Source organism: Pteronotus mesoamericanus, unplaced genomic scaffold (genome assembly GCF_021234165.1).
Source record: "Pteronotus mesoamericanus isolate MK-2021 breed Mesoamerican mustached bat unplaced genomic scaffold, CSHL_Meso_final contig_25, whole genome shotgun sequence".
In the NCBI taxonomy this organism is placed as follows: domain Eukaryota; kingdom Metazoa; phylum Chordata; class Mammalia; order Chiroptera; family Mormoopidae; genus Pteronotus; species Pteronotus mesoamericanus.
Genome location: NW_026555105.1, coordinates 9,062,892 through 9,076,090, shown reverse-complemented (window position 1 = coordinate 9,076,090; position 13,199 = coordinate 9,062,892). Strand labels below are relative to the sequence as shown.

General features: G+C 51.1%; 1 protein-coding gene across 1 annotated transcript in view; it reads left to right on the top strand.

Annotated features, from left to right (window-relative positions):
• EYA2 (EYA transcriptional coactivator and phosphatase 2) overlaps window positions 1-13,199 on the top strand; it is a 208,769-nt gene that overhangs the window by 180,512 nt on the left and 15,058 nt on the right. The window contains exon 11 of the mRNA XM_054573645.1: window positions 12,605-12,663. Coding sequence (XP_054429620.1) covers window positions 12,605-12,663 — 59 coding nt within the window. The remainder of the gene's footprint in view (window positions 1-12,604; window positions 12,664-13,199) is intronic.

The window sequence follows — 13,199 nt, the reverse complement described above, 5'->3', positions numbered from 1 at the left end:
AAAGAGAGCAAGCAGAGGGGCTATGCTTATTTAAAGTATCTGCTCCTGTCCTTGCTGGTGTGGCTCAGGAGCTTGAGCACCGGCGCGCGCACAGAAAGGGAGCCAGTTTGATTCCTGGTCAGGGCACAGGCCTGGGTGGTGGACCAGGTCTCTGGTTGGGGACACAACCACATCGCTGTTTCTCTCCTTCTCTTCCCCTCTCTCTAAAAATAAATAAATCTTTTTAAAAAGTAAAGTAGCTGCTCCAGGTCTCCTTTAAGCAAACATCAAGGGAGAGAGGAAATGGCGAAAGGAGCTTCAGAAATAAATTTAATTCATTTGTTTATGCCCAGCCTGTGTCAAAAAGATTTAGAAATAATTTCAAATGGAAAATATATTTAAAATGGAACTACTAAAGCAAAGGAATAGAAAGCTAGGGTAAGGTGTTGTACTAAAAAATTCTGGCTTAAGCTAACTATTGAAATTAAGTTCAGAGTTAATCCCTGAGCTCCCTGGTAGCCAAAGCAAAGAGGGAACTATAGTGCATTGGTGACCTCTAATGAAAGAGCAAGCAGCTTTCTCCAAAGTGAAGAAGGGTGTTCTGGCTGATTAGAGGAGTAATGCGAGGGCCTGTGGCTTTGTAAATTATGTCTCATTATTGCTTTACCAGATTTAAAAATAAAGGCAACCTAAAATAAAACCGTTCATGAAAGAACAAGTCTACTTATCTTAGTAGGAATTTTTTCCCCAGAACCTGTGAATCCCTGCGGACTAAACTGTGAAGTAGAAACATGAGGGCCACGAATTCCAAATCCGCCCCGCCCAGCCCAGTGTGATACTAATGTTCCTCGTCAGGAGAGGAGACAGGGTTTCCTTTCCAGCCGCGAATCCGGGGAGGGGGCCGGGCAGCAAATCCTTGCCGAAAGCATCAGCCTTGCGTTCTGTTCAGTCTAGGCAAGCCGTTTGGGCCTCAGCCCTCCTGTATATGAAAAGGATTTGTTCTCTGCCCAACATCTGTCTCAAAGAGAGGCTCGAGGTTGAAACTTGTTGATGAGGAAAGAGAGCTTTGGAGGGGCGGGGAACCCCAGTAGCACCAGGGCCTGCGGCTGTCTCTAGTCAGCGGCAGCCTGCAGCCTTCTTTTACAATGACGTCTCGTGCCTTGGAGGAAAGAAGGGTCAGGAGAGATGAGAGGAGAGAGAGGGAGAGAAATTGAGAGTAAAATAGAGCAAAACAAAATAAACCTGGCAGTTGAATTCAGCAAGTATTTATGGAGTCTAAAATAGTAAAGACTCAGCTGATTGCAAAGAGCAAAGCCCAACTTGCTTTATTTAAAAAAAAAAAAAAAAAAAAGGAAGTTATTGGCCCTGTAGTGGAGAAGCTCAGAGTAGATGTAGCTTTTTCCCTGTCTCCTCCTTCGAATGTCAGTTTCATGAGAGCAGGGACCACATCTGTCTGAGTCACCCTAAATTCCCCAGGGCCAGGCGGTGACCAACCAAGCCAATCCATAAGCAAGAAAGTTTATGATAGTGAAAAGGATGTGAAAAAAAATAAAACAATGAGATGTGACAGTGAGCGATGGGTGAGGGGGGTACGATGGGGGACCAGCGTTCCGAGGGGGTCGGGGAGTGCCTCTCGAGGAGGTGACACTTGAGCCAAGGCCTGACTGATGACAGGAGCCAGCTGGGCGGAGGTCGAGGGAGGCGGGATCAGCAACTGCAAAGGCCCGAGGTGAGAACAGTGTGAAGTGATGTGGGATCAGAGAGAAGGCCACACGGCTGTAGTGAGTAGGGGCGCCCAGGGTCTGCCAGGCCAGGTAAGCCCCGAGCGGGAGGCCTGGCCTGACGTGGTCACAGACATTGGAGTGTATTTACAAGTACTGTGGGTGCCCATGGTGCCAGGGAGCACCCGCGGCCTGGCTGATGTTTTAAAAAGGCCACTCTGGCTGCTACATGGAGCACGAGCAACAGGAGGAGAAGGGGGGAGGGGGCAGGGAGACCAGCAGGACGTTATTGCAGTCGTCCACGCAAAAGAGACAAAGTGGGTTGAATGGAGGTGGGAGGAAGACGTGGGCGCTGGGGTGGAGGTAAAGCCCTGAGGACTTGCTGACGGGCTGGGTGTGAGGATGAGGAGAGAGCAGAGTCCAGGGCGATTCCTGGGCTTGGTCCCACCAGGGCGACAACGCGTCCTCTGAGATGGACAGAACAGGGAAGGCGTGGGAGCGCAGCAGGGGACACCCCCCCCCCCGTTCTGTCCAGGGCACATGGGTGTAAGATGTCTGGGACACCCCGGTGAAGGCGCCAGATCACCGGGGTCTGAAGCTGGTTTGCAGGAAAAACTCCAGACACGTAGTGGGCACTTTGGTTGTACCTGAAGCTCAGAGACGGGTATTTTGCGGGATTGGTGTGTTTCCGGCGGCGTTTCCGGCACCTTGGCCCCTCTGCTCTTCCTAGCTGGCCCCGAAGCCAAAGTGGCACTGCTCACAGAAGGATCGTAATTACCAGCTGGAGCTACTCAGGCAAGGCAGTTTGTTTTTATTCTCTGAATTTTTTCAAAACCGTGCCCAGTGCCAGAAGCCCCCAGGGCACCTCAGCAGGACTGAAGCCCTGTTACGCGGTGGGGAAGTTGAGACTCACACACGGGGAAGCATACTGCGCGCCGGGGCAGGGAGCCCCTGCTGCAACTACAGGCCGCCCCCTGTGGCTCCCAGGGGCCGTTGGGATGGGGAGAGGCCCAAGGTCTTCGGAAGTCCAGCAGAGGCCCGGCTCCCGGAGGATGGTCGGGTTTCGGGAACAAAGTGAGACTCTTTTCTCTGTAAATCCGAGGTCAGCTCCCAAGTGCAGCAGCCGCTGGCAGAGAGCTCACCCGTTGCCAGGCCCCACTTAGTGCTGTGGATTGGGTGGCAGATGAAACACCGTGAGATCCCTGCCCTCAAGGCCCTGACCCTGCGGTTGGGGGAGCAGGCCATAAACACCAGAACGGTGATGTCCCACGAAGTGCTCCCAAGGGAGACAGGCAGAGTCAGGGAGGAGGTGGTTACAGGGGCTGTTATTTGACCAGGCTGAACCAGGTAAGGCCTCTTTGACACTGGAGCAGAGATGGGAAGGAGAGGAGAACCTGGGCGAAGAGTGTGTCAGGCAGAGGGAACAGTGGTGCAAAGGCCCTGGGGTAGGTTTCGCAACCATAGCCGCTGGAGAAGGAGGAGCAAGGATTGTGGTGGACAGTGGGGGTTAGAGGACAGATCCGTGGGGCCTTTGTGCCATTGTCAGGCTTTGGATAATATTCTAAGGGTGACAAGAAGCCCTTGGAGGGTTTTGAGCAGGGCAGCGATGTGATCTGATTTACGGTTTAGAGGCTCCCTCTGGCCGCCAAGTGGAGAACAGACCGCAGCGGGCACGGAAGGAGGCAGGTTTCCGCGTAGAGCAGTGGTTCCCGGCCTCCCAGAAGCACTCAGGAGAAGGGTCTGCGAGGCGTAAGGATGGGCCAGAGACAAGGTAAGGGCCACATTCAGCTGTAGCTCAGGCCATTCAGGATGTGTGTTCTGAGTTTAAGGCAAGTACCTTCTAATCAATCTGCCTTTGAGTCCTGGCTCCACTGTCTCTATCATGTGTGACCTAGGTGAGTCGCTCCCTCTCTTTGAGCCTGTTTCCTCATCTGCTAAATGGTTAGAAGAAATGCCCCCCCTTCCAGAGCTGTGACAATGACGAAAGCAGGCGGCCCAGAGCCTGGCATACATTACACGCCCCGTAAGTGGGCCTCTCCACCAGAGGGCGACAGGTGCCATGGACCTAGGCCGGGGGCTGGGGGTGGGGGGCGTACACGGGCAGGGGGCAGACTACCTAGTAGAGGAGCAAATTGTTTCATTCCAGTTGTTAGATATTTATTTTACTACAAGTTAGAATCATATAACCAGCTTGCCCAACCCCTGATTTTACCATAAGTCAGTATTAATACGGTACAACAGCAAACCCTGACCCACTTAAAGGGTCAAGACCAGCATAATATCTTAAATAATTAAAGAGTAAGGAATAAAATAGAATAGAATAGGGTATACCACAGACAGTAGCGATGACTATTGTTTTATAAATTATTTCAGTAATGTAGATTAGGTTTCAGTAATGTAGATCTCTGTGTGGCAGAAAATGAGCTTCTTACTGAAGATCACAGTCAAAACCATTTGAAGGCCGATGCTGCAGAGCAGTGCCGTCCCCCCGGTCCTGCGACAATGTAAATGGTCCAATCTGCGCTGTCCCGCACGGGAGCCGCTGGGCACCTGTGGCGACTGAGCACTTGAAATACAGCCAGTGTGGTGAGGCACTGAGTTTTTCATTGTATGTAATTTTAACTAATTTTAATGTAAATAGCCACATGTGGCTGGTGGCTATCATAATGGACAGAACATTGGCATCATTGAGGAAATTCTATCAGTGCAAGTCTGGAGCTTGTAAGGTAAGAACTGTATTTTCAGTCAGGAGGGTGAGAGTAACAGTAATCATGGCTGACATGCACTGAACGCTTACTAGGTGCCAAGTACTGTTCTGAGCAGTTTGCATACATTCACATATATGATTCTCACTCTATTAACCTTGTTGTAGTAATCTGCGTGGGCCATCATAAAAAAACAACCATTGACTGGAGGGCGTACACAACGGGAATTAATTTTATTACAGTTCTGGAGGCTGAGTGTCCCAGATTGAAGTGCCCGCAAATTTGGATTCTGCTGAGGGACTCTCTTTCTGGACTGTGGAAGGCCGCCTTCTCACTATGTCCCCACCATGGCCTTCCCTAGGTGACCTGTGCAGAGAGAGGGAGAGAGGAGAGGGACAGAGCTCTAGCCTCTTCTTATAAGGACACTAATCCTATTAGCTCAGGGCCCCACCCTTATGACCTCATTTAACCATAATTACTTCCTTAGAGGCCCCATCTCCAAATACAGCCACACTGGAAGTTAGAGCTTCAACATATGAACGGGAAGAGGGGGGCTTCATTCCACAAATATTCAGTCTGTAGCACCCATTTTACAATGAGGAAACTGAGGCACAGCGAGGTGGTATGCGCAGGCCGGAGTCACACAGCTGGCAGTGGCAACAGGCAGGCCCGGCAGCCCCAGCAGGCTCCACCGTCCTGGTGCTTGTCCACTTGCTACGCAGCTACTCCCAGGGAAAATGATTGCCAGTGGCCCGAGGAAGAAGATTCCCAGCAGGAAGCCCAGACCCGCACAGAACTGCAGACCGAACTGCAGACCGTGGGCTCAGAGGAAGAAAGAGCAGGGAGGGTTGGAGCAGCTGGACAGCCTGGGGCAGGCCGAGCGAGTTCAGGCAGCGAGGGGAGTGGAAATTCCGGGGCAAACGGTGCAAGGCCGACGAAAGATGGAAAACTCCTCTGTGCGTTAGCCTATCATCTTCTCATTGTATGTGCAACACGAAAGCCACACAAGTAGCAACCGGAACCACACTGAACCGTGACAGCACCCTCACTCCCCGCCCTGAAGGCGAGCAGAGCCACATGCAAAGGCTCTGAAGGCGTTTCTAGAAAGAAGGACACGGACCGTGGTTGGAGCTGAGCAGAGGGCCCAGAGAGGAGTGAGTAGTAAACACAACCCCAGCAGCAACTGACGGGCGCTGCGTGCCGGGTGCTTCCCCATGGGCTTGCTGCGCGCATTCGTGTAAGCGGACAACAGCCACAGAACGTGAAGACTGTTATGTGTCCCCATTTCAGAGCTGGGAAAGCGGAGGCACCAAGAGGTTGGCCTGCCCGGCACTGACGTGTGTGGAGCTCTGGCCCTGTGCCAGGCATCACACATGCATTTTCTCACTGAAACCTCACAACAACCCGGCAAGGGAGATTTCGTAAATCTCCATTTTACAGATGAGTAAAGTGAGTTCCAAAGAGGTCCCTCTCCCAGGGTCACTGAGCTAGTGTGGAGATATAATCTCAGGCCAAGCTGACTTCCAAGCTGAGACATTTGTTCTTCATGTCTGTGGGGCAGAGGAGCATGGGTCAGCAGAGTGGGTGAACGAAGAGTCCTTCGTAAGAAAACTGATTAACCTACAGGTTTTCAGCAGAAGGTACCTCGGGTCCGGTTCAGGCGTGGCCGGGCAGGTGGGCAGTCAGAGGGGCGGGTGGCACGTCAGCATGCTGCCAGAGCTTTGGGAGGGATCTTTCTGGAGGGACTCAGAAGCGGCTGGAAGTAGGCAGGCCTGATTTACAGTTCTGCGGGAGCTATCAGGGAGAGTAATATTTCACCGTGTCAGCGCTGAGCGGCTCTCCAAGGCGACCTGCCCAACCGGCCATTAATGCAGTGCAGCCCACGGCCTCTTTAATGCTCTTTAGATAAGTTAAACATTTAGACAACACAAGAAAGATAGCCCCGGTTTCCCTCCAGGGAGCAGGCCCCTCTCTGGCTAGTCTAGAGGCAGCATTAAGCAATCTCGCTTAAAAATATACTTGCCTCCAAGGAAAAGGACTGGCCAGGGAGTCCATCTGGGCTCTGACAAGAGCCATTTTTCTAAAGCAAATTTGTCAACAATTTCCTTTCTGCAGTCGTGTCTGCAAGCGGCCAAGGACAAAAAAGTAATGGGATCGGACCACAGAAGGGCAGGTTGGGGAAACCCCGCCTGTCACCAACTCCGTGAGAATGGGCTTTCACAGAGTGGTCACTGAACTCACTGTTCGGAAATGAGCAGCAGTGAGCAGACTGAGTATCCAGGCCTGTGGGGTGCAGGTAAGGGATGGTCCAGACAGAATGTCCAGCCTCAAGTTACATTTATTAGGAAAACAGGAAAACTAGTAAGAATTGGTCATTGAAAGGGCTGTGAAGGCCATCAGGCCTTTGGCAAGCATGAACAAGAAAAGAGAGAGAAGAAAAAGAAGAGATCCGTAAACAACATCCAGAATGAAAGGGTGGACATTACTGCAGATTCAGAGGAGACTCCTTTTTTTTTTTTTTCCAATTATGAGAATCCCGTGTACAGTATTATACCGATGAATCTGAAAACCTAGATGAAGGACACTTTTCAGGAAGATATAAATTACCTAAATTAAGCAACCCAAAGGGATATTTAAAACAAAATAAACTAGGGACCATGAGAAATTGAAATGGTAGTTAAGGATGTAATCCCCCCAAAAGACACCACGTCCAGCCAGTTTCAAACATGAGTTCCACCAAACACTGAAAGAAAGGATAAATCCCATCCCACACATATTACAGAGCAAAGGAAAAAATGGGATACTCTCACATGCATTTTAGGAGACCAGTGTCACCCTGAAACTAAACCTGGACTCTGAGCACATGACAAGTAGGTAAATCATTGTCATCACTGAGAAAAGATGGGACATCCCTGCAGCCCCTCAGGGATACCCCACTGGTGCCCTGTGACTCTGTGTGTGAGTCCCACCTGGACCCTGTCTGAGCCTCGGTTTCAGACCCCTGGTAAAAGCTGGGTCTGGGCCATCACTGGTCCCATCTAGTAGGCCTGTCACATGCATCGCAGCGTACCTGCGAGTGGATGCATTCACCATGTTCCGTAACTTTTTTCTAATCCTTGCCTGAGGATGCATTTATTGATTTTTGAGAGAGAGAAGAAAGAGAGAGAGAGAGAGAGACATCAGTTGGTTGCCTTTCTTACATTCCCGGACCAGAGACTGAACCTGCAACCTAGGCATGTGCCCTGACCAGGAGTTGAACCCACAACCTTTTGGTGCATGGGATGATGCTCCAAACCAACAGAGCCACATCAGCCAGGGCTCAACTTTTTAAAAAAAAAATGCAAAACTGGAGACTTTGCTCTGTGGCCAGAGAGGACTCAGAAGCAATGACACTCTTGTGGCACCAAGCACACCCAGCACCCAGATCTTGGTTTCTATGACCATTTTCCAGGAAAAGGAACCAGGGCTCCTTGAAGAAATGTCTGGTTCTAGGCCTGGGGCAGGGAAGACACACAGCAAACATACTGTGGAAAAATAGGCATATCTTCCATTTTGGAAAATTCCAAATAATTTGTGTAGGTGCTTAACTGTGAACGTCACATAGTGACTTCCTTCCAAAGAGTAGAATATGGAAAGGTGGGGGAGAGAGACCTGACAGTGGGGACACCTGACGGACAGCCCATGAGCCAGGTGATCACGGGCAACGTCAACAGCGGTAAGTCGTGTTGCTAGTACACACCCTTGATACGGTGGGACGAGAGTGGCACTTCCCCCCAGAGCTCATTACCCCAGTCCAACCACGAGAAAAACATGAGACAGATCCCAGTTGAGAGCCATTTTACAAAATGCTTGACCAGTCCTCCTTGAAATTGTCATCAGAACCAAGGAAAGTCTGAGAAATTGCCACAGCTCACAGGACAAAATGTAATGGGCGCCCTGGGTGGAATCCTAGAAGAGAAAAAAAGGACCTTAATGGAAAACTAAGGAAATCTGAATAAAGCACTGACCTTAGTTAATAGTAATGTAGTGATATTTATTTATTGTGACGAATTCACCGTACAAATATGAGATGTTAACAGTGAGGATAATTGGACTGGGTATATGGGAACTCTATATTTTGCAACTTTTCCGTCAATCTAAAACTAGTCTGAAATTAAGAGTTTATTTGAAAAAGCAGAAAACGGCCAAAGATTCACAGGTATGAAACAAGTCGCCCAAGATCACACACCTAGAAAATGGCAAGGCAGGGGCTGGAGCCCAGGGAGGGGCATCTGAACGCCACGCACACGAACTCACGGGTTCAGGTCCACACGCCCAGCCCTCCTCGGCCTGGGTTCCTGAGACGCGTGGATGCAGGGCATCCAGACATGGGCATGGAGTCTCCCGCTTGGCCTCTACATGCCCTCATCAGCACGTTGACCATCCGTGAGCCCCTCTCAATGGTGAACCCGATTTCATTTGATCGTGACTGTACCAGGCACAGAGTTTGGGCCTATAGAACGTAAAATGGTAATAATGGCAATGATTTTCCCAAACGTGTGTGGGACGTTTTCTGTGCGAGAGGCACTTTTCAAAGGGCTTTCCCTGTCTGGCTCACGGACTCGCTCCAACGCCCTCTGCGGTGGGTCCCGTTGCAGAGCTCAGTTACACTCCCCAGCCTACTGTTTTCACGCTGTAGGGTGTCCTGGAAGTAATTCCAAGTGCTAACATGAAAATCCACCGTATTCCTCTGAACCGCTGGGTAGGGTTGCACTGAATGGATATACCATACTTCATTTCACTGTGATCCACCCGAGGGGCCTTCCCAGTTCCTGGTGGGCGTCTCCCTGAGTCAGAAAGCGTCGATTCCTGGAGGCCAGGATTGCACTGTGCCACACCCATGTCCCCAGGTCGAGCCTGTGGGGACCCTTCCTCTGTCTTTGCCAGCTGGTCCCGCTCAGACCACCCCCCCCCCCAGATAATCACAGTTTGACCCAGAGAGGCCATTAGCACCCTGGGCTGTGAAAAGCCGGTGTCCTGTGCCTCGGGGGCCTGCCCTCCGTGCCGCAGGGTTGAGAGGCATGGGATCCACCTCCCCAGGAGCTCAGCGCTGTCCTTCTGTCCTCGGCAGCGTCCACCGCCCCGCAGGGCCGGCTCAGCGGTAACTCAATCCCGGTCAGCTGGTGGGGTATGAGGTAGTGTCTCGCTGAGCGTCATGGTATTTTACTAAGTCCGAAATGTGATCGCTACTGTTGTCACACTTTAGCGCCCCCAACAATCCCCTCGCAAATGAGAAAACCAGAGCCTCCCACATACCTTTCCTGTGACATCAGGGAAAGGACAGGGAACCCTGCCCCGGGGGTCCTGAGCCTGCGTGACCCCCCAGAGCAGCTTAGCAGCTCAAGCGAGGGACCAGAGGGCAGAGGGAGGTGTTTTGCCAGTTGCAGGCAAAGCAGTGGACTCGGGGGGATGGGGAGGGGATCTACAACTCATTTTGTTTTCTCTGGGGTGGGTCTGTAAAGTCCGTGTTGGAAATACAGTTTTCATTAACACGTCGGTCGGGAGTGCTGTCCCGAAGATCCTCCCATCTCTGTAGGGGGGCTGTGGAGCAGAGGTCTCAAACTCGGGTGCCCACAGGGGCCAAGTGACCAGGTGATGTAAGATGAAGACAGCCCAGTAGACACTGGGGAACTGGAAGTGGCTGTCCCGGGCACCGATCGTCAGAATACAGGAATGCAAGCCCTGCGTGCCAGGGCGTGTAGGTTCTCAAAGTGGCTGAGGACCTGAAGAGCGAGAGAGAGATTCCCTGGGTTTGCACACTGGGTATTGTTTCACAAAAAAAAAAAAAAAAAATATATATATATATATATATATATATATGTGTGTGTGTTAAGCAGAGTGTGGCTAAATAAGCCTCTTCTCCAGGCCAGCTTGCAACTTCCGTGATTGACCTTACTGGCATAGAAGGGAAGCTGTCGGCCTGGTTCCTGTATCCCTCAATACCCCAGTAGAAGCTTCTGTGATGGCGGAAAGACATCCACCAGCCAGTACCAGAGCCCCTGGCTCCATGTGGCTGTTGAGCACTTAAAATCGGACTAAGGAACTGAATTTGGACGTTTATTTCATTTTAATTAATGGAACTATAACTATAGATAACCATGTGTGGGTAATTGCTACAATATTCATGTGACTCTAAGATTTTTTTTACGTCTGGGGTGCACCCTAGAGCTCTGCTGCTTTGGGGAGGGGGCGAGAAATTATACCTGAGACCACCACTCATCAGTCAGAGTGGCTGAAAATATGGGAAGAGAGAAAATATGAAATAACGCCCAGAAGAGGTTCAAGTGTAAGGCAGTTATCTGCTGGCTCACGGGTGGCCACTCAGTGCCCTTCTCCCAGTTTTTCCTAGCATTCTCCCGGGGCTTTCTTAACGCGGGGTGCCATTTAGCATCCCCCACAGGCCTCGCAATAACAAACACTCACATTTGTGCAGTACGTCCTGTGTGCCAGGCACTGTACTGGACACCTATAATGCAGCAGCCCCGTCTGCCTCATGTCCGCCCTGTGAAAAAGGCTCCCTCGTCATCTCCCTGTACCAGCCCGGCCTCTGAGGGATCACGTCATTTGCTCGGGGTCACACAGCTGGATCCAAACCCAGGCAGTCAGAGGCTGGGGCCCGAGCTCCTGCTGGGGCCGGCGCAATTGCACTCACGGCTTTTGCCATATCCGCACATCCCAACGGAGCATCTGACGCAGACAGGGTCGGCAGGATTGGGGTGCATCACATGTAGCTTCTGTGGGGTGCGCCGCATCGCTCTTAGCTCCTGGTTGCAAAGTGACAGAAATCCAACCCCTCCGGCTGAAACTGAAAAGTCCAGGTGTCGGCTTCCTGCGGCTGCTCTAACAGATTGTCGCACACTTAGCGGCTTACACCAACACAAACGCCGCTCTGGAAGCCACAAGTCTGGAAACAAGTCCGTTTCCCTGAGCTTCAGGTGTCAGCGCGCTGGTTTCTTCCAGAGGCTCCGAGGGGAAGTCTGTCCTTTGCCTGTTCGGCTTTTGTATTTCTTGGCTTGCGGCCTCTTCCTCCATCTTCAAAGCGCATCACTCCAGTCTCCTTATCCTCTCTGTCATCACACAACCTGCTGCCCCTTAGTTACAGGACCCTTGTCATTGCATTCGGGGCCACCTGGAGAATCCAGGAAAGTCTCCCCACCTCAAGATCTTTAACATAATCACACCTGCCAAGTCCTTTTTGCCATAGAGGTTGCCAGAGATTAGGACGTGGACATCTTTATTCAGCCGACCAGGTCAGGGTGGCCTGGCTTCAGTTACGGCTGAACCAGGGGACCAAACAATGCGATCCCCTCCCCAGCTCCCAGCGAGCGCCTCTTTCCCAGAGTCCCAACCAGAGTCCCAGGCCTGCTTCCCATTGGTCCAGCTGAGACCACGTGCTCTCCCTGAAGCAATCACTTTGACCAGAGGGATGCTGGTCCCTCTGATTGGTTGAATCTGGATTGCGTGCCCGCCTTCATCGTTCCCCAACCCTGTGGTCTTGCCACACATTTGATAAGGTGTTTCCCCAAAGGGAACTGAGTGGAACTGAGAGACTGGCAGGTGGTGGCAAGCGGCATGTGGTTGGAGTCCATCGAAGGGCAAGCCCTTGGAATGGTGCCTGGCACGTAGTAAGTGCTCAATAAATGATGATCACAGACCAGGGGACACAGAGGGGTCTTAGGAAGGGGATATGTCCAGAAGCCAATGCCCAAAGAACACGAGGCTCACTAAACAGATGCAGGTGGAAGAGCATTCCAGGCAGAGGAAACACCTGGGACAACATAAAGGTTTGCACTGTGTGTCCTGGGGTAACTGGGGGTGGAGGTGGATGGTCCCACGGCATGCCTGTCCTCTCAATGGAATATTATTAGCAGCCCCTTTTACTTGCAGAGCTATCTCAGTTTGCCTGATAAATGATATAGTCACCCCACCCCCTTATAGCCAACCCATTTGTTTATAAGGAAACCAAAGGTAAAAGAGGGGACAAAACTTCACCCAAGGTCATTGACCTTTAGTGGCAAAGCTCAGACTAGAATTCAAGGCTCTGACTGCTAGTCCGGTGCTCATTCTACCCCTCATTTATGAAACCACCTCTTAAAGGTGGCATCAGACTAACCAATCACATTTCTCCCTCTTTTTCTCTTCTTGCCAAATTCTCCATAGGATTGTGACCAGATCCATGTCGACGATGTCTCATCCGATGACAATGGCCAAGATCTAAGGTATGAGAGGGTCGGGGAGAGTCAAGTGCGCCCCTTTGGATGGGGTACGGAGCTGGCCTTTCACTAGGAAGTGGAGAGGAGGGGCGAGCTGGTTATCAGGCAAGTCCCGCCTGCCTGCGGCCAGAACTGGGGCCTGTGTTTCTCTGAGCGCAGAAACCACGCCTCCCACCCTGCAGCCTCTTCCTCAGCCCCTCAAGTCATTGCAGCTGAGATTTCTACAAATCCTCTGTGACCCACTTATGTGTATGTCTCTATGGGTCTTTCCTCTGCTGACTCAAGCAATACATGTGTATTATTAAAGAAATGCAACCACTCCTGACCTTGCCTGGCAAAACACCACCATTAAGAGTTCGGTGGACATTCTTCAAAGGTTTGACTGCATTCATTCACAGGCATATATTATGTAATATAGAAGTTAATAAGGTTGATATTCAAAAAATATTCCTTGAATGATTAAGTGGTATATCTGACTGGTTTCTGGGGACAAACACTCCTAGGGCATGGATTCCAGAAACCAGGTACCCAGCCACTCAAAA